At 43.9% G+C, this 21,461-nt stretch overlaps 1 protein-coding gene across 2 annotated transcripts; it reads left to right on the forward strand.

The window, feature by feature from the left end:
- Nucleotides 1-278: 278 nt before the first annotated feature.
- On the forward strand, nucleotides 279-15,490 carry LOC140899075 (C-type lectin domain family 4 member E). Of its 2 annotated transcripts, XM_073313843.2 has the most exons (6): nucleotides 279-441; nucleotides 2,137-2,235; nucleotides 13,084-13,182; nucleotides 13,825-13,976; nucleotides 14,223-14,353; nucleotides 14,653-15,490. In XM_073313843.2, the coding sequence occupies exons 1-6, from the start codon at nucleotides 405-407 to the stop codon at nucleotides 14,798-14,800; spliced, it is 666 nt and encodes a 221-aa protein (XP_073169944.1). In that variant the 5' UTR covers nucleotides 279-404; the 3' UTR covers nucleotides 14,801-15,490. The 2 variants fall into 2 exon arrangements, with proteins under 2 accessions (XP_073169944.1, XP_073169964.1); XM_073313863.2 differs by lacking the exon at nucleotides 2,137-2,235.
- The last annotated feature ends 5,971 nt before the right edge of the window (nucleotides 15,491-21,461 follow it).

The following is a 21,461-nucleotide window of genomic DNA, read 5'->3' on the forward strand; positions in this document are numbered from 1 at the left end:
TTGCAAAACTGCATGAATATTTTCGAAATAAACTATTTCAGGAATGGGGGATAGTTCCTCTTTTCCATCCTCATTTTCTTCACTTTTTTATGTATATATTTGGCGGGGGAGGGGGACTAGGGTGGAGTTGCTTTTATGTCTCATAATTATCTACTTCTGGTCTGAAATGAGCCATCACAAGACCGGTTGAAAACTTCCCCTTCCCTCCACTACCTTCTGTGTGGTATTTATCTCCAGGCTCTGGCTCTCAGCCTTGCCATCTCATCAGACATCATTAAGGCTCCTCATTTGTGTTTGACCAGCTCAGAATACAATTTGTTCTTCAGTAGAACGGTCTCCTATGCTGGTGGCTGCGTGTATTCCCTGGAGTCACTGGTGGGGACAGTGAGGTTCTGGGAGAGGCCATGGGCCCAACGGGGAAATCCAGCCCAGGAACTGCAGGTGAGAATGGGGATTTCATCTCACTTTGTAGGGCGGGATGGATTGAAATAAGGATTTGGGAAGGCAATGGAGAGGGAGTGATAGAGGAGAGAAGTTCTGGGGAAAGACCATACAGAACTGGGGGAACAATGGCTGGAAAGGATGAGATAGAGGGACAAAGAGAATGGAACCAGGAAGTAACAGGGCTGGAGAATGGCCCAAAGGAATTGGGGAAGGGATAATGAAATTATGAGAGAAAAGCAATCACCTTCTGTCCATTTCAATGATCGCACAGAAACAATGTCCAAGAAGGGGTGTCAACCTGACCCCATTAAATGAACCAGTTGAAACACATTTGGATGATTTCAACCATAAACATTTCCTCCCATTTCTACACTCTTACTTCTCATTACAATGCCAACCTCTGACCTTACTAGATGCTTTGAAGACTGGTCATGATTTTTTCACTGTAAACAACCCAATTTTTACCACTTGTATTTGTCTCCAACTTTGACTGACTTTTATAAACAATTCTATATAACAGGCTGAGCTGGACTTTCATTCCTTTGGGCAACTTAGGGCACTGACCTGTGAGTAACAGTCCAGGAAGAGAGAGACATATGTTACATATACACCGCAAATGAAGGGGTGATTGTAGGGCATGTAGACATGCCTGTGTGGACAATTGCAGCAGAGATGCAGTGGCATGGACCCCAGCAGAGGCTAGCAGTGCAAGTACCCACCCAGGGTCCCCAGTGGGCTTGTACTGGGACGGCTAGCCTGTGCTGAAGCCTACGCCACCCAGTCCTCGCTACCACTGTTACCTGCCCCAGCTAGATTAAAGCTAGCACAGGTATGCCTTCCGCATGCTGCAATCACATCTCCATTTGCGATGTAGACATACACATAGGAGGGAATATCTACACTTTGAGCTAGGGGTGTGAGTCCTAGCTCAAGGAGACATACCCACACTAGCTTTGTTTGAGCTAGTGTCCTAAAAATAGATTACCTGGAGCAGTGCAAGCAGCAAGTGGGGGTAGCTGCCATAAGTGTGTGTTCATTAGATATGCTAGGTATGTCATCAGGCCCTCCTGCTGCACATGCCACCATGGCTACAGTCTACTTCTAGCACACTAGTTTGATCAAAGCTAACACAGGTATGTATCCTAAAGCTGGGAATCACACCCCTAGCTCAAAGTGTAGACAGATCCCTAAACAGTAAGGAAAGGTGGATGGGGAGAGGAGAGAGAAGGGAGTACAGAGGATAAACAAAAGGGAAGTAGAGAAGATGGAGGTAGAAAGATGGGATAAACAGGGAGAGGTGGGCAGAGGTGGAGGAAGAGAATGCAATGAGAGAAAGGAGGAGTGGCTGGGGAGATAGAAGGAGATATATATGGGGAGAGGTTATGGGGAGAAAAGGAGGTGTGGGGGACCAAGCAATGGACAAGAGAAGGAATAAAGGGGAAAGAAGAGGAGAGACAAGTCTTGTGGGTAGAGAGAAAAAAAGAAAGAGGAGAGTTGGGGGACCCTGCACTAACCCTAGCTCCTGTAACTGAGCCACTTTTAATTGCAGGCTTCTGGGTCCAGGTGTAATTCTCGGAAAATTCCTCACATCTGTCTCAGGACACTGTGTTGGAATCAGGAAAACAGGGGCTCTCCTGCAATTTTATCTTTGGGAAGGGTATGTGATTCCTGCTCTTACCTTATGTATTTCAGGCCCCACAGAAGAGAGGAAACTCTGCCTCTGGCTGAGCCCCTGGGTCATTCTTGTTTGTGTTCTTGTCCTCAAGGCCTGTGTCATCTCCGGCTGCATGGGTGGGTTTTGAATTCTGTTTATTTGGCTGCATTGCAAAGAAAAAGTAAATGTATAAAACAAGAAGGGATTTTATTGCTCTCTTTGGGGTCTGTCCTCCCTGCTTCTTTCCTTTTTCCCATCTTACAAAAACGAAAAGGATCTTGAGTAAGATAGTGGCTGGTAAATTTAGAATCAGTAAAATGAAAGGCTTGTAAACTCAAGCTGTGGAACTGCCTGCTGCAGGGAATCAACCAAGTCTGGTGCCATTGCTGGATATAAAAAGGGCAGCATAATAAAGAGAAAGGTAAAAAACCCTCAGGCATTAGGGGATAAATGATCTCTATAGGGGCCAGAAAGAACCGTCCCTCCTTTCCCCCAACCTCAAAGTGGGACAGGTAGCTAGATATGGAGATATATTATTATTATTAAATTAATATTTATTTGAGGCATCTAACACCAATCTCTGCAAGAAGCCTGATGCAGGGCTAGATGGAACAATAGTCTGTTCCTCTACAGTTAATCCATTGCCCCATCCCACACTCTGCCTATTGACACAGAGAGAAAAGTTTCCCCTCCTGAGTAACCAGCACCACTCCCCACAGCACGCCTGTGTTTCTCGGTGGTTTCTGTCGCAAGTGTGATGAAGCCCATTATCATTTGTGTGCGGTCACTGGATCTCCCGCTGCCTTTGCTCACCCCTGCTGGTGGTGGGAACCTTTACAGTCTTGGCAGGAGACTGAAGGCCCCCCCAGGCTCCAGAGGAAAGGCAGCTATGTCAGTGGGGAGGTTTCATTATTTTTCTGTCGCTGTTATTGGGCCTTTCCCTCCTGCTGTCTCAGACACAGCAGCATGGACTGAGGAGCCAGTGCAGCCAGGCCAGGCTCTCATACACTGCCGGGAGCTGGGCACAGGGGTGCTGTAGGTCATGGTCTGCAGGGTGTGGTGTGGGTCACTCAGGAGGATACACCTCCCTCCCTGTCTGACCCTCAAGTGCCAGGGGCTGCTGAAAGTGACACCTTTTGTGTAATATGTAAAAAATGCTGCTCCCTTGTGGAAATTAAAGAGCGAGCAATGTATTGCACATCAATAGCAGCGTTTAATCTGGTGTCCATGTCAAATCCCACCTCAGGCAGCTATACACTGTCTCCTGGAATCCCCCCGGCAGGTCCATTTGGGTTTTCACTTGATCTCTGCTGTCCTGACCTACTCTTTGTGTCATTAAACAGCTGCCACATTTCACCCCAGAGGCAGCTGATTTTCTGTGATTGGGGAAGCATCTACTGTAGATACAGTCAGTAAAGAGCTGGAGCTTCCTTCCAGAAGAAATTGACTGGAGGGAAACAAGTTGTTGTTAGTGTTACCAGGTCTGTTGAGCCCGGGGATTACTCAGTGTTGCCAACTCTCATTATTTATCACAAATCTCACAATATTTGCTGTTTTTCTTAAAGCCCCAGATCCTGGAGTCATGTGATTTTGCAGGATCATAGCATAGCACTCATTTAAAAAATAAGTTTTTAGCCCTCCTGGTTTCAGAAAAAAACTCAAAAACATGACCCTGAAAGGAGCAAAGCCCACAAGGCAAATCATAAGATCCCATAATTTATTATGTTATAAAATGTCATCATCTGGGGGGGAAGCGTTCTGATTCATGATGTTTGAGCACTTGGGGTTGGCTGTCCTGCGCTTTAAAGCAGTGGTTGGTGCCTCATTAGACAAGAACTAAGAGACAGCCTAGTCAATCCAAAGCTCCCCCCACTCAATAACCAACTCTCACGACTTTATTGTGAGCCTCACAACATTTGATTTGGATGTGGCTCATGGGCCGTAGTTTGCCACCTCTGCTCCTCCCAGTTCCCTGAGTGTTGGGGATTTAAGGGTAGCCTGGTTGATATACTCCTCTATAAAAGTCAGAGCAAATTTCTATGTTCTCTTTATCCAAAGAGGTGCATCCTGGGATTAATATTGCAGGATTGTTATGGCAGGAGTCACCAGATGGTGCTATTATTCACAGTTTTACAAGTTCTTTTTTTGTCATGTAATCATTGTTCAGCTTTTGAAGAAATGATTTTCATAGAGTTTAAGGCCAAAACGGATCAACTAGTCTGACTTTCTGAATATCACAGGCCATTGAATTTCACTCAGTCATCCTGGTATTGAGACGAATGACTTGAGTTTGACTAAATCCTATCTCCCAGAAAAGCATCCAGTCTTGATTTAATGACATCAAGAGATGGAGAATCCACCTCTTTCCTTGGTTGTTTGTGCCAATGGTTAATCACCCTCTCTTAAAAACGGTGCCTTATTTCCAACTTAAATTTGCCCAGCTTTAATTTACAGTCACTGGTTCTTGTTCTGCATTTCTCCACTAGGTTAAAGAGCCCTTTAGTACCTGGTATTTTCTTTCTGCAACGATACTTAGACAGTATAATCAAGTCACCTCTTGATCTTCTTTTTGATAAGCTAAACAGATTGAGCTCCTAAAGTGTCTCTGTAAAGCTATTTTTTGCACTTTTGAATAATTTTTATGGCTGCCCTCTGCAACCTCTTCAATTGATCAACATCCTTTATAAAATGTGGAACAAAAGAACTGGATGCAATATCCCTGAATTGGTCTTGCCAATTCTGTATATGTGGCATATTGGAAACTGTGTTAAAATTACAAGCCATCATTTTAAGTTATATGGGATTTCCTGGACCCAGAGCCGTCCCCTGGGTATGGCGAATCGGGGCAGCAGCTCTGAGCCCCGTGCTTTGGGGGGCTCCACGCTTCAGTGTGCATGTGTTGTGCAGGGGGCACTAGACCAGCCCGGGGGGGTAGGATTAGGGGTTCGGGGGGCCAGGCCAGCCCAGGAGGGTTAGCAGGGGGCCTGGCGTCAGCAGCGGGGGTCGGGCCTGCACTCACCGGCAGGAAGCATGCGTTTTATTTCTTTTTCTTGCTCACCCACCGCCGCACCAGCCGCCAGCATCCTAGCTCCGCTGGAACACGCTAGCGCCAGGCTGACCCCATCCATTGCCCTTCTGCCCCAGACCTCTCCCTTTTTCGGGACCCCTCAGCAGAGGGGGCCCCCTTGCCCCTAGCACAAGTGCTACCCTGTGACTGTCGATTGTCCCTCGCCCCCCAGCACTGGTGTTCCCTCCCCACACCAGATTTAACCTATAGAAAAAATGTTAAGGGGGGCCAATACAGGCTGATTTGTCCCAGGCTCCGTACCCCCTTTGGGATGGCCCTGCCTGGACCCATTTGCAGGCTGGGGAAGCCATGTGATCTAGGTCCCTTGTGGCACTCTGCAAAAGAGCCAATCTGCGGTGCAGTGTGATGAGCTGTACCTTTCTGCCTTCAATCTGGTCTCTCTGTGTGTTTGGTTGTTGTGTGGCCCTATCATTGTTTACCAGTCAGCCAATCCTTGTGTCACCTGCAAATTTTATCACCAGTTGTTTCATATATACTTCTAGATCATTGATGAAAATGTTGAATAGCATCAGGTCTAGTCCTGCTCCCTGTTGAACCCCACTAGAAACACCCCCCGCAATGGTAATTCTCCACTGACAACTTCTTTTTGAGATCTGCCAGTTCTTAATTCATTTAACATGTGCTTTATTGATGTAGTACAGTGCTAGTTGTTTAATTAACATGTCATGTGGTGCTAAAAAGCTTTGCAAAACTCTAAATATATCTACACAGTTACTTTTATCTGCCAAACTTATCTAATCAAAAATAAAATCAGATGTGTTTCACAAGACCTACTTTCCACAAAGCCATGTTCATTGGCATTAATTCTATTATTTTCCTTAATTCTTTTATTGGGTGATGCCCATATCAATATTTCTAATATTTTTTCTGGGATCTATGTCAGGCTAACTGGCCCACAGTTACCCAGATGATACCACTTGTCCTTTTTGCATTGAATTGAATAGCACAACAGCACTCTTCCAGTCTTCTGGAATTTCCTTGGAATTCCAAGATTTACTAAAAATTAACACCAGTGGGCCAGAGAACTCCTCAGCCACCTCTTTTAGGACGTTTTGGTGCATGTTGTCTGGGCCTACTGATTTAAAAATGTTAATCCCTAGTAACTGTTGTTTAACATTCTCCTTAGTTACTAATGATCTGGAAAGTACATAATATTCATGTGATATAAATGCATCATCCTGCTTCTTTCCAATGCAGAACCAAAATATTTATTGAATATTTCTGCCTTTTCTGGAGAATTATTAACAATTTTACCATCTACACATAGTAATGGACCTATACCGTTCTTAGGAATTCTTTTGTTCCTGATATACTTAAAAAACATTTCTTATTCTCCTAAGCCTTGTCAGCCATGGATTTTTCCCTGATGTCTTTAACTTCCCTTAACATTTTTCTATATGCCATAACTTCTAATTTATACTGATTTCTATCTACTTCCCCTTTCTCCATTGGTTTTATATATATATTTTATTCTAATTCCTGTTTTCACTTGACCTCTTAACTGGAATGGGCTTTTAAGCAAAGTAGTTTTCTATCACAATTTCTGAATCATGGGTTTTTGGCCATCTAATAAATTCTCCTTAAAGAACTCCCAATTTGCATTCACAATTTTCTGTCTTCATTTTTCCTCCCAATCAATTTCACTCATAATCTTCCTCAGGTTTGGGAAATTAGGTCTTTTGAAGCAGAAAGTGTGTGTGTACACATACACACACATACACTCATAACTGGTTGGGACTGTCTTAGGTTTGCCCACAAGGAATGTAACTGGGGCATGATCACTGGTCCCTAGACAACCACCAATTTTCAGTTCAGTGATAATTCATCTTCAGCTGTTCATGGTGCTGTCCAAAATGTGTTTGGTGCAATACCTTTTTTGTTAGAAAATGATCATCCATCATTTTTAGAAACTCTAATGAGGGTTACTACTGGCTTCCAAATTGAATTCTCCCCATAACAACACAATTTTTCTTTCCACAACTTTACAGGAAGGAGCAATTCATCCTGTTCCCTAGTTTGATTTGCTGGTCTGTAACTGACTCCCATCCATACCTCCTCCTGGGTTTTGTTAGTTATCACATTGATCCATATACATTGACGATCTTGTGGTTTTGAGTTATTAATAACTCAAAAGCAGGTAATAGTATCTTTCATGTAGAGTGCCACTGTCAAATTCTAGGGTTCAGTCCAAACCAGTGGTGGGTTGTGTCAGCACTTGTCCTGCAACCCTGGGTGCCTTTCAATGCTTTGCAGCTGTAGCTCACAGCCTAGGATACTCACAGCCAGCCTGCAAGTATGCAGATCACCCTGAGTGTCTGTGTTCAGCCATCCCTGGTTCAGCAGCTCTGACTCCAGCAGCCTTTCTACAGCCCCATAGCCACCCTCCAACTTCCACCAGCCTTGGTTACTACTTGCAGGGTGACTCTAACACACCCCCATCCCAAATTTTTCCTGATCCTGTGTGCCCTGAAGTGTCCTGCTCTCTCTTGGATAACTCAGGAAAATAATGTTTGTTTGATCATTTAAAGAGACAAAGGTACATTACAGCTTATTAACTTAACTGGGATAAATACACCTTCCCCTCAAACACAGCACTGAGTTGGTTTATAATAAACACAAAACAAATGTATTCACAATAAGACATAGGTTAAGTGATGCTAAGCAAAAGGAATAAAGTTAAAAAAGATCCCAAATGAATAAAAATGAAAACACATATCTAAAAATCTAAAACTTAATATAGCAAGGTACAATCTTTACCTAAGCAGCTGTCTCACCTATATTCAGTTCCCAGAGACTTCAAACCCACCCCGCCTTGGTTGAAGGATCCACCTTTCTTGGCTTGCAAGAGCCCCAGGCCCTTGTATCTGTCCAGTGATCAATGCCAAAGATAATTTCTGTCCTGGCTTATATCTTCCAAAGTTCAACAACCTTGTTTCAAGAGGCAGGAAGACCTTTTGCTGTTCTTCCCTTCTTGTGGACTTCCCATTTCCCCGCTGATTTTCTGTGTAAGTGGGGATTCCATTATTTTGGGTCACACTTTGGTTATTTTCATTGGGGACAGGTAGATATCTGTGACATTCCATCCTGTCTGGGAGAGACCTGTTTCTTCCTTTGTTTGGACACACACTTTAAAGCATGAAATCAATGAGTATTCATAATCCCTTATGTTCTGCTAATACAGACATTGCACGTTGATATCAATCACTAGTGTGTCATAGGCTTTCATAAAATATCTCAATCAATAGACTTTCATAATACAGTAATATTATACCCAATCAGTTGATACATAGCTTATCATTTGAGGTTCAGGTCCCTTGTCTTTATAGCTCAGATAAAGTTTCTCTTCCCCGCTTGTTAGCTTGATAGCTTTGTTTACCTAATATGAAAATAGACCTTCATTGTCTCTGCCTGATGACCAGGCTGGTCAGAGAAGCAAACACATTCCTTTGTCTAGGGCAGACCTGTTTACTAAATCCCTCTTACATGCCTGGTTTATATACATTTTAGATATAATTCCAGCCTATCTATTCATAACTTTTAATACACACCATATACTTACATCACCCAAGACAATTAATGATTGGTGAATTATTAGTTTTCCAATGACATGTTATGTGACACCTATTAGACACAGATTATGACATCAGTGAACTGGGGTACACTGAACTGCTCAGGCCAGCTGAAATTTATTACCTGTTACCAGTGAGCCCCTTGCCCTCTGGCATTGGGACGCTGTGAGTGTCACAGCCACCCACCATCTTTCTTACCCACTTGATCCTTCTAAACAGGTGATAACTAGTAGTTTTAACATTCCAGGCATGTGAAGCCTCCCATCAGGTTTCAGTAGTGCCAATTATATCAAATTTCTTCTCATCAGTGAGATTTTCCAGATCCTCTTGTACATAACCCAGGCTCCTGGCACTGGTACATATGCAATTGAAAAAAACACTTCTCTTCACATTTTTTGCCTCCTCCGTTCAAGAAGTTCCCAACACCTTGACTTTAAGTTAGACGTTTAAACATTTGTACTGTGTTCGCCCCCTCAGAAACCTCCCCCATGTGTTGTTAGTTTTACACCCTCCTGACTGCCAGCTAGTCTCCAACCCAGAAGATTAGCCCCTCCACCACCTGTGAGATGCAGCCCATCCTGTTCGGACAGCCCCTTCTCTCCTTGGAATGTGTCCAATGTTTCACAACACCCAAAGTTTCAGCTTCACACCGGTCTCATAGCCAGTGGTTCACCTCCAGTATGCTCTGCCTTCCCGTGCTTGTGGGACTGATGGGATCTGCACCAAGGTTAGTTCTGGGATGCAGGTTCTTTTGGGGGCACCGTGGCAAACAGCAAGAGTTTTCTCTCTTCCTTAATCTGTGCACCTCGACTCAATTCCTGGGGCAGAGCTGCTTCCTGGGACATGATGTTGGTGTTTGCCCTGGGAGCTCTGGAAGAGGTGATTTCCTGAAATAGTGTACACATGTAAATAGGCTAAGAAAATACCCAGATTCAACAACACTGAAGGCCCCAACACCTGCTACTGCTCAGCAAGGCATGACGATGTTAATGAGCTGTTTCCTGGCCACACCCACGTCAACCCGCCCCATGTGGGTCAGACACTGCTCTTGTTTGCCTTGTTGACCAAGATTGTCTTGCACCAGTCAGTCGGTAGAACTGTTTACCACTGGCAGCAGAGAACTATATCCACTAGATTCCCTTGGTCCACTTGCTTGTTTACCCCCTCAAAGAATTCTAATAGATTGGTGAGGCATGATTTCCGTTTACTAAAACCATGTTGACTCTTCCTCAACAAATTATGTTCATCTATATGTCTGACAATATTGTTCTTTATTATCATTTCAACCAGTTTGCCTGGTACTGAAGTCAGCTTTACAGGCCTGTAATTGCCGGGATCACCTCTGGAGCTCTTTTTAAAAATTGGCATCACATTAGCTATCCTCCAGTCATCTGGTACGGAAGCTGATTTAAATGATAGGTTACAGGCTACAGTTAGTAGTTCTGCAATTCCACATTAGAGGTTCTTCAGAACTTCTTGGGTGAATATCATCTGGTACTGGTGACTTATTGCTGTTTAATTTATCAATTTGTTCCAAAACCTCCTCTAATGATACCTCAATCTGGAACAGTTCCTCAGATCTGTCACCTAAAAAGAATGGCTCAGGTTTGGAAATCTCCCTCACATCCTCAGTCATAAAGACTGATACAAAGAATTCATTTAGTTTCTCCGCAATGGCCTTATCGTCCTTGAGTGCTCCTTGAGTGCTCGATCGTCCAGTGGCCCCACTGGTTGTTTAACAGGCTTCCTGCTTCTGATGTACTTTTTAAAAAATTTGCTATTATTTTTTGAGTCTTTGGCTAACTGTTCCTCAAATTCTTTTCTGACCTTCCTAATTGTATTTTTACACTTCATTTTCCACTGTTTATGCTCCTTTCTATTTTCCTCACGAGGATTTAGCTTCCAATTTTTAAAGGATGCCTTTTTGCCTCTCACTGCTTCTTTTACTTTGTTGTTTAGCCAGAGTGGCTCTTTTTTGGATCTCTTACTATGTTTTTTAATTTGGGGTATACATTTAAATTGAGCCTCTATTATGGTGTCTTTAAAAAGTTTCCAGGCAGCTTGCAGAGATTTCACTTTTGGCACTGCACCCTTTAATTTCTGTTTAACTAACCTCCTCATTTTTGTGTAGTTCCCCTTTCTGAAATTAAATGCTACAGTGTTGGGCTGCTGTGGTGTTTTTCCTGTCACAGAGATATTAAATGTAATTATATTATGGTCACTATTACCTAGTGGTCCAGCTATATTCACCTCTTGGATCAGATCCTGTGCTCGACTTAGGACTAAATCAAGAATTGCCTCTTCTCTGGTGGATTCCAGGACCAGCTGCTCCAAGAAGCAGCCATTTAAGGTGTCAAGAAACTTTATCTCTGCATCCCGTCCTGAGGTGACATGTACCCAGTCAACATGGTGATAATTGAAATCCCCTATTATTATTATTATTATTATTATTACTATTATTGAGTTTTTTATTTTAATAGCCGCTCTAATCTCCCATTCACAGTCACTATCACCACCCTGGTCAGGTGGTCGGTAATATATCCCTACTGCTATATTCTTATTATTAGAGCAGGGAATTTCTATCCATAGAGATTCTATGGTACAGTTTGATTCATTTACAATTTTTACTTCATTTGATTCTACGCTTTCTTTCACATATGCCAATCCGCCACCAGCATGACCTATTCTGTCTTTCCAATATATTTTGTACCCTGGTATTACTGTATCCCATTGATTATCCTCATTCCACCAAGTTTCTGTGATGCCTATTATAACAATATGCTCATTTAATATGAGGCACTCTAGTTCACCCATTTTATTATTTAGACTTCTAGCATTGGTATACAAGCACTTTAAAAACTTGTCTCCTTTTAGCTGTCTGCCATTACATGATGTAACTGAATGCGACTTTTTTTCATTTGACTGTTTCTGATCAGACCCTGCCTGTATTTTATCATTTTCCATCCTCTCGTCCTCACTAGGACATAGAGATTCTCTATTAATAGGTCCTTCCCAAGGGATGTCTGAACCACATGTTCCTCCACACCAGTCGGCTTTCCCCCAGCCCTTAGTTTAAAAACTGCTCTACGACCTTTTAAATGTTAAGTGCCAGCAATCTGGTTCCATTTTGTTTTAAGTGGAGTGCATCCTTCCTGTATAGGCTCCCCCTTTCCCAAAAGTTTCCCCAGTTCCTAATAAATCTAAACCCCTCCTCCCTACACCATCATCTCATCCATGCATTGAGACTCTATAGTTCTTGCTGTCTAACTGGCCCTGCGTGTGGAACTGGGAGCATCTCAGAGAATGGTACCATGGAGGTCCTGGACTTCAATCTCTTACCTAGCAGCCAAAATTTGGCCTCCAGGACCTCTCTCCTATTCTTCCCTATGTCATTGGTACCTACATGTACCACAACCACTGGCTCCTCCCCAGCACTACACATAAGTCTATCTAGATGTCTCGAGAGATCCGCAACCTTCACACTAGGCAAGAAAGTCACCATGCAGTTCTCCCGGTCATGGAAAACCCAACTATCTATGCTTCTAATGATTGACTTGCCTATTACTAATACCTGCCTCTTTCTAATAGCTGGAGTTCCCTCCCCCGGAGAGGTATCCTCAGTGGGAGAGGATACCACAACATCAACTGGAAGGAGGGTCCCAACTATGGGATTGTTTCCCTCTTCTCCAATTAGATGCTCTCCTTCCCTGGGACCTTCATCCTCCTCAACAGCACAGAGGTTGTCAGACTGCGGGGGGAACCATTCTATTGTGTCCTGGAAAGTCTTATCTATGTACCTCTCTGTCTCCCTCAGCTCCTCCAGTTCAGCCTCTCTGGTCTTCAAAACCTGTACACAGTCTCTGAGGTCCAGGAGCTCCTTGCACCGAATGCTCACATATGCCATCTGCCCATAGGGCAGGTAATCATACATGCAGCATTGGGTGCAATAAACTGAGTAGCCCCCACTCTGTTGCTGGACCTCTGCCTGCATTCTCTTTTTACTCCTGCAGCTGGTTCCTTTTGATGTTGTTTTGTTTATATCAATGGGGTGGTTTGGCTTTTAAGTTTAAAGAATGTTGCATTCTAGCCTCCGGCTCTCCCACTGAAGGAATGCCCCCCCCCCCACTCTCCCAGATCAAGGAAGCTGAGCTACCCTATTCTCTCCTATGGGAGATTGTTTGGGTATGTATGAAAATAAAGCAAACCCAAGTAGGAGCAACCATACTGTGACAGTTCTTGGCCAGGAGATGGAGAAGAAATCAGGTTGTATGTGGGAGCAAGAGGAGGGAAATATTGTATCCATTCTCTTTTTTTCTCTCCTTTACCAGTCACTTTCCTCATGGGAAATCCAAGCTGTGAAATGCACAAGGCCCTGCCCCAGGGTTCTGCAGAGTGGCACTGTGTCGTGGGGAGAGATGAAGGGAAAGGTCAGTGACACCGAAAGAGAAAGGAAATCACCCCTATGTCAGCGTTCTGGGCTAGTGGCCTGATTCACACCCAGGTCTGGACTGACAGAAAACAGTGACAATGGGCTGCAGGGATTCACCCCTGAGGAGAAAATGAAGTCTGTACAGAGGGGTTAAGTGAGGGCTAAGGAGAGAAATAGCAATGTTCTTCAAGCACAGGCAGGGTGTAAACAAGTAGGATGGGGAGGGGTTAATTGAGAATGGTCAGAGAAAGGAGGTATAATGGGAGAAAAAGAAGAGCAATTCAGGTTGAGGAAATATTCTCTAACACTAACATTCCCATATCCATTAGACTATGGATGTCTTCCCAAGCGAAGGGGTGGAAACTGTATTAACTGAGTCATTTTTGGCTTTGTCCAGTTGAGAATTTAAAGGTATGTGGTTAGAACATGTCAGCCAACATGTTAGTCTACCTTGCCTTGTCCACATTGGGCTTACTGACCATGTTAGCTAATGTCTTCTAACAATACATCAACCCCTTCAGAGTAAACTGGAGGGAACAATTCAACATTGTCCATAGACAATGGCAAAGATGTCGCTAGTAGGGATTTTCCATCTCTAATTATTATGATTCCTTCTCCTTGGGTTTCTCTTCCCTCACAGGGCGAGTCTGGACATGCTGCCCCTTGGGCTGGGAGCCCTTTCAGGCCAGCTGCTACTACTTCTCTAAAGACATCATGAACTGGGATGACAGTGAGAGGAACTGCACAGGGATGGGCTCCCACCTGGTCGTAATCAACACGGGAACTGAGCAGGTATCTTTGCTGGGGGTCAGACTCTATTGGGAATTCAGTGCCCAGCCCTAGAGGAGACCTTCACACACACACCTGCTCTTGAGTTTGAGTGAGTAGTTCTGGCTCCAGGGTCATTCAGTCATGGGCTTCCTTAGCCATCAACACCTCCAGCACCAGACTCACAGTCCCCAGAGATTCCTTCCTGGCTGCTACTGTCTGCTCAGTAACTGAATCTAGTGAAATTTAAATTGATTTTTTTTTATCCAGGATTTCATTTCCAATTATGTAAAAAGAACAGTTATTGGAATCAAAGTGGAGAATTACTATATTGGTCTGGCTCAACAGAAGAAAGGCCAGTGGCACTGGCTGGATCTGACTCCATATAACAAGACAGCAGTGTGAGTACCTTTTGGGATAAAGACTGTCCAGCAGATTCACATACAGTATAGTGGTTATGTGTGTGTCTCAGAGAGAGATCTCTGTCACCTACTGGAGCTAAATGTTTCTGGTCCAGCAAAGGGAAAGTTTCTTATGGCATCATGATGAGCAGCTACAAATCCATTTTAGGGACGAAGGGGAATCTCTCTGGAGGATTCATTTCCACCACTCTTCCATCCTCACCAGTTACAACTCTTTCCCCTGGGTCACTCATAATGATATGTCTGACGTCTGACACATCAACTTCTCCGTCTTACAGGTTCTGGATACCTGGGGAACCAAACAACCTCAGTGTGGAGAAATGTGTTGCTGTAGATACATCCCAAAAGGAGAACATGAATTGGAATAACTTCCCTTGTATCATACCATCTCATCGAATTTGTGAAACTGCGGCAACAAGTATTTGATGAAAAAACCCCTCATGGATGTGAAATCAGAGAGCGAGCCCATCCCTCACCATGGGCAGCTCACAGAGAGATCAGATTGGAGGGTTTGTATCACTGTGAGTCCGGGGCTGTATAATATGCAGGAAGGTGGGGGTGGAAGTTACCGTGCTCAGTGGCATGAACTCACCACAAAAAAATATTTTGAAAAAAAAATATAAACTTCTGAAAATGACTAAAGTGGAAAAACACCAGACTTCAGCCAAGCTCTGTTTATGATGTCATAAAACTCCCTGTGACATCACCCAACGAGTCCAGTGGAGAAGGTGGGTTGAAAACGGGAGAACCAGAGGATTTGCCTTAAAGTGTTGAAGGGAGAGTTGCTATTCACTGTATTAATTCAGCCAAGTGTTGCTAAATGTAATAACTTCCTTTGGGCCCAACACATCAGTCCCCAAGAATGTGTGTGCTGTGAATGGGAGAGTGTTTCATCATGTCCATGTTGCTCTGGTGGCTGCTGGGTTTAACAAGAGATTCAGCTTTCAGGAAAAAGATGCAGGAGTAAAGGTCCAAATCTCAGAGCTCTTTGTTGTTCCAACCTCACTGGAAACATGTGTCTGTGCTTCCAGCTGGGACTGTTTAGAAGGCCAACCAGTTCCTTATCCCTCTTCCAGATTTAACTTCTTTTGTGATGGAGCAGAACAATTTATACCCCAGAGCAGTGGTTCCCAAACTTGTTCCGCCGCTCGTGCAGGGAAAGCCCCTGGCGGGCCGGGCCGGTTTGTTTACCTGCCACATTGGCAGGTTCGGCCGATCGCGTCTCCCAGTGGCCGCAGTTCACTGCTCCAGACCGAGGGACGTACTGGCCACCGCTTCCAGCAGCTCCCATTGGCCTGGAGCAGTGAACCGCGGCCACTGGGAGCCGCGATCGGCCGAACCTGTGGACACGACAGGTAAACAAACCGGCCCGGCCCGCTAGGGGCTTTCCCTGCACAAGCGGCAGAACAACTCTGGGAACCACTGCCCCAGAGAAAGGACAGGTTTTCAATCAAGAGACTGATCCTAGACCAAATCTCCTAGAAATGGAAAGGATCTATAAGCCCAGTTCTTTCCCACTGCCCTGGAGCTAGTGCTGGATTGTTGCTGGTCGTGCATTCTCCACATCTTTGTCTAATCCTAGTTTTGAATGGCAGGAGCAATGGCTCTTCCACTACTTCCTCTGAGGAGACCACAGGTCTAGATCTCATTGTTGTTGGGTTTTGAGGCAGAATGTCGGACGCTCTGTATAAAGTTTTCTTTGTATGTGTTTCACCTAGTGCTGTCCCATCTCCTACTGCTTACTTCTGACTCTTTCTGCGTACGATTCCCCTCCAGGAATTCCCTGCTTATTTCAGGACTGTGTCTACTATTGTGTTTATCTTAATTGTTTATCTTAATAAAGTCAAGATGTAAACAACAGATTCTGATCCAGTTCATTCTGGGAAGCCCATTTCCTGAGAAACCAGCCGTGACCTCCCACAAAGTGCGAGAATCCCAGGGTGCTGGAATGAACTTTTACCCAGGGTCCTTGAGTCACACAGGGCAGGATAGCTCTCGGATCACATCAGGGTGTGTTTACTGTCATTTTCAAAACACAGAAGATAGTCTGGTTAATTCCTATGCCCTGAACCCCAACCTTCTGCAAAGTGACAGGACCACAGTGTGCTGGGATGAAATCTTACAGACAAAAGACCTCCTGATTCATTGGGGCAGCATTGTTAGCTGCCACCTTATTGCTGTTTCAGGATCTCCACACAGCTCTGATAGTGCACCTGACTCCTGACCTTCAGCACAATCTGCTGTGTCAGTCAAGAGCTTCCCACACACAGCTCTGGCAGCGCACCCCAGTCCTTACCCACAGCGCTCCTGCTTCATTTGGAGGAAAAGACCAAATTCTATTTTAGTTTTGGTTTGTGGGCCAGGGTATAAACACAGGACTATATACTCCCCACAGTGCACTGTGGCATGGCCCCCAAGGGCTCTTGAAGGTTTGCCCAGAGATCAAGGGAGTATACGACTTTAGTTACTATATAATTGTTATTCCTGATGATGATTATTTATGCAACATGTCCAGCCAGTGAATAGAGGAGCAGCCCAAATCTCTGTAAATGCCACAGACTGGAACAGTTGTGATTAACAATTCATGTGATCAGTTTTAAATACATTTTTTTTACTACTGTAGGAAAAGCAAATATCTTGGTTGGGGAAGGTGCAGAAAGTGGGATGGATAGACCTCATCCTAGAGACAGAAAGCATTAACTCCTGTCTCATCCATTTCCCAGCAGTCACTGCAGGCTTGTCTCTTTTAGCACCTTCTCCAGTTCTTTGGGCAGAATGTGTGACAGTCCTAGGATTTGTTGTTAATGGGTTTAGAGGAGGAACATCTGATGCTCGTCTAAGGAAAGGTTTCAATATTTACTCAATAACTGTAAACCCCACGCCAGAGGACAAAGGATATGTCTACAGTGCGACCACATGGTGTAGTAGCAGCTCAGGTAGACGTACCTGAGCTAACTTTAATCTAGCTAGCTTGGGTCCCAGAGCAGTATGGTTTCAGTGCAGACTAGCCACCTGAGTTTGTACCAGGGTTCCAGGAGAGTTTGTATAGGCCACACTAACCACAGACCACATGCTACCATGAGTTCTCAGCTCTAGTACCTGAGATAGTCAGATTTAAGATAGCTGGGTGTGAAGGTACAAGGGCACCATTCCTCTGGGGTCAGAGGCCTGCAGCTGTATGGCTAATTAGCCTCAACCACGTCACGTGGAAAAAGACCTGCAAACGTAACTGCTTGATCCTCATAAAAGGAGGAGCAGGAAATGGATGGGGGCTGCAACACCTACCACAGGCTGGGGCAACTGCTGGGAGGAGCAGCTCCAAGAAACAGATGGGAGACTGGGAAAAGTCCTGTTATTGCAAAGGCTCTGAGGTAAGAGCCAGGAACTTTCAGGTTGATGAACTCATGGGGAGGAGAGACAGACTTAGGAAAAGGAACATAACTGTGACACACTGTGCCCTTATGTTCACCACTTTTACAAGACTGTGATAAATTTTGTACCAGGTATGCCTTGTGAGGTAACATGTAAACTTCATAATCTACTGAACATTATTGTCCTAGTAAAATGTGTGTAGAAACATTGTATGTAAAATTATAAGATTTTACTGTTTGACATTGCTGAGACACGCTCCAAGTTTAGAAAAGCAACCCAAACCAGTTCCTCAGGGACAAAGGGTTAGGCACCACCTCAGCCAGGTGTCAACATAATCAAGTGGATAATTACTGGGTTGAGCAGACATTCTTTGGCAGGAAGAAGGATGTGAGTGAGAAATTTACATTTTGGAATCCAACTGGGGGTCCACATCTAAAACAGACTTGCTGTCACCTGAACCCCAGCTGGAGATGATTCTCAAAGAAGAGAAATGCTTTATGAAGGGGGAATAGAGGACCCAAATCACCTCTCTCCCCTACTCACAGCATCAACAGCATTTGAAAGACAAAGGAAGCATCAGTGAACTGGGGCAGAGGTCCTAACTGAAGGAGTTCAGCCAGTAAAAGTATTTGGTAAGAAAAACCTTTGCTTTTCATTCATTTTAGCTTGTTAAGTTAGGTAGTAGTTTGTGTTTTACCTTTTATTTCTTTGTAACCAATTCTGACTTTTATACCTCATTATTTGTAATCACTTAAATCTATCTTTTTTTAGGTAGTAAACTTGTTTTATTGTTTTATCTAAACCACTGTGTATTTGAATTGAAGTGTTTGGAAACCTCCATTTGAGATAATGAAGATTTCTGCATATCATTTTCTATTAATGAAATGACGGATTTTCTATGAGCTTGTACTGCACAGAAGGAAAGAACTGGGCAGTAAAAGATGCACATTTTTGGGAATAAGTCTGGAGACCAGGAACTTGCTGGTCTCTTGTCAGTGTAATTCAGGAGGGGCTTTCTAGAGTACTCATATAATTCAGCTGGGAGTGATTTTGCACACCAAAGGCTGTGTGTGAACAGGCCAGGAGTGGTTGTTCTCATAGCAAAGCAGCATGAAAGGCACCCCAGATTGGAGGGTTGAGAGGACACAGCTGTTCAACTGTCCAGATTCTACCCTGGGGGATATCACAGTAACCTGTATAGATCTGGAGGATTAAGGCTGTGATCCTGTTTTTGTTAAGAAGGCTTGAAATAAAACCAACAGCAACTAATCTGGCTGCAAACTACCTTCCCTGGTGTGACCCGTGGTGCCTGGGTAGCCCTCACTGAAAATGCCAAGGTCAGGGCAAGCTGCAAAAGGGAAAAAAGATACTCCCAAAACTGATGGTTAACACTGAAGTTAAACTCACCAACCAGTCACAAACTTTATTTGTATTCCATCACACTAGTTATCAACAAGTTAAATAAAGAAATCATACAGCCCTCTTACTGCATTCCAGTTCTCTGGCTCCCAGTCATCACCTTGGTCCAGTGAGAAGTACAGTGAGAAGTTATTTAAAAAACTCTGCTCACTATACAAAATGTTCTTCTGAACCCTAAAGGGCCAGCCACATTGCCAGGTCAATATTAGATTAGATCTTACCCAAAATACCATGCTTCCAGCCAGTTTTAGTGTCTAAAACTATAGGTTTATTACAAAGAAAATGAAAGAACAAGAAGAGAGTTGTTAAATGGTAAAGCAATCAGATACATACAGAAACTTCAAAGTCCATATATCAGCTATTGGTGAATTGGTGACACCATGATCAGCTTCAGCAATGGAACCCAACCGACAGCAATATACAAGAAACCCACAGATCACTACACCTACCTTCATAGATCCCCAAACACCCCAAACACACCAAGAAATCTGTTATCTACAGCCAGGGACTCAGACACCAGGGAATATGCCGGAATAAGAGTCTGTTCTGATCTGGTGGATCCAATCTCCCTCTCTCCCTCTGGTTAGTGCTTCAGCTTTGTTTACATCTGGTCAAAAAAATGTAGAAACATCTTCACTCAAAAATTTCAATGAACTTTTGAATTTTTAATCAGCATCAATCACTTTATGAGATGGTTAAAACCAGTAAAAAAAAATTGAAACATTTTTACAAAAAAATGTCATCCACATTTTGAAAAACTGAATGTTTTTCACCAGCTCTAATTCTGTTATTCCTTTGGAACTCTACTGGGTGGAGGCCCTGAGCCAACCCAGGACACGCTGGAGGGATTATATCTCCCAGCTGGCCTGGGAACACTTGGTAATCCCCAAGGAGGAACTGGAACCTGTTGCAGAGGAAAGGGAGGTCTAGTCCTCCCTACTCTCCATGCTGCCACCATGACCCTCACCAGGAAAAGTGGCATAAAGGAAAAAGAAGAAGAAGGGACACAGTTTCTGCATACAGAGTCTGTAAAGATTTTAAAAAGAACGAGGAGTACTTGTGGCACCTTAGAGACTAACAAATTTATAATTCAGCAGAAGAATTGGAAATAATTTGCAAACTGGACACCATTAAATTAGGCTTGAATAAAGACTGGGAGTGGATGGGTCATTACACTAAGTAAAACAATTTCCCCTTGCTTATTTTTCCCCTACTGTTACTCACACCTTCTTGTCAACTGTTGGAAATGAGACATCCTGATTATCACTACAAAAGGTTTTTGTTTTTTTCTCCGGCTGATAATAGCTCACCTTAACTGATCGCTCTCATTATAGTGGGTATGACAATACCCATTTTTTCATGTTCTCTGTATATATATATATATATCTTCCTACTGTATTTTCCATTGCATACATCCGATGAAGTGGGTTTTAGCCCACGAAACCTTATGCTCAAATACGTTTGTTAGTCTCTAAGGTGCCACATTTCAGAGTAACAGCCGTGTTAGTCTGTATTCGCAAAAAGAAAAAGAGTACTTGTGGCACCTTAGAGACTAACCAATTTATTTGAGCATTAGCTTTCATGAGCTACAGCTCACTTCATCGGATGCATACTGTTGCATACAGCATGCATCCGATGAAATGAGCTGTAGCTCATGAAAGCTGATGCTCAAATACATTTGTTAGTCTCCAAGGTGCCACAAGTACTCCTTTTCTTTTTAAGGTGCCACAAGTACTCTTCATTCTTTTTGCTGATACAGACTAACATGGCTACCACTCTGAAACCTGCAAAGATTTTGGGAGCATTGAAGATGAAAGAGGCTAGACAGGTTACTCCTGGGGGAATTCTGTCCCACTGCATGCACGCAAATTTCATAGGCCATGCATACTTTTAATTTTTTGCAGAAAATAGCTTCTGCTGAAAAGTTCCTGCAGTTCTGCCTTTTGCCCACCAGAGGGCACTGTGCAATAGAACACAGCAGCCGCTCATGGCCAGCCCCAGCTATGACAGGGAAGAGAAAGAGCCTGTCTTCTTCACAGCACCTGTTGGGCCAGGTCAGGAGACAGGGGCTGTGGGGAGACAGACAGCATGCAGCTGGTGAGGGGTCAGACAGCGGCTCACAGGGGTGAAAGTAAAATATAGTTCTTACCGGTACGGGTCCCACTCTCCCGCCTCCGGGAATGGGGGGGAGGGGCAGCGGTGGAAGTAAGTTACATTTCTTACCCTAAAGTCCAAACACAAGCAACCCACCTCTCCTACATACTTCATGGATCCCTCCCATTGCATGACTTAGATA

This window comes from Lepidochelys kempii, chromosome 1 (genome assembly GCF_965140285.1).
Source record: "Lepidochelys kempii isolate rLepKem1 chromosome 1, rLepKem1.hap1, whole genome shotgun sequence".
In the NCBI taxonomy this organism is placed as follows: Eukaryota; Metazoa; Chordata; order Testudines; family Cheloniidae; genus Lepidochelys; species Lepidochelys kempii.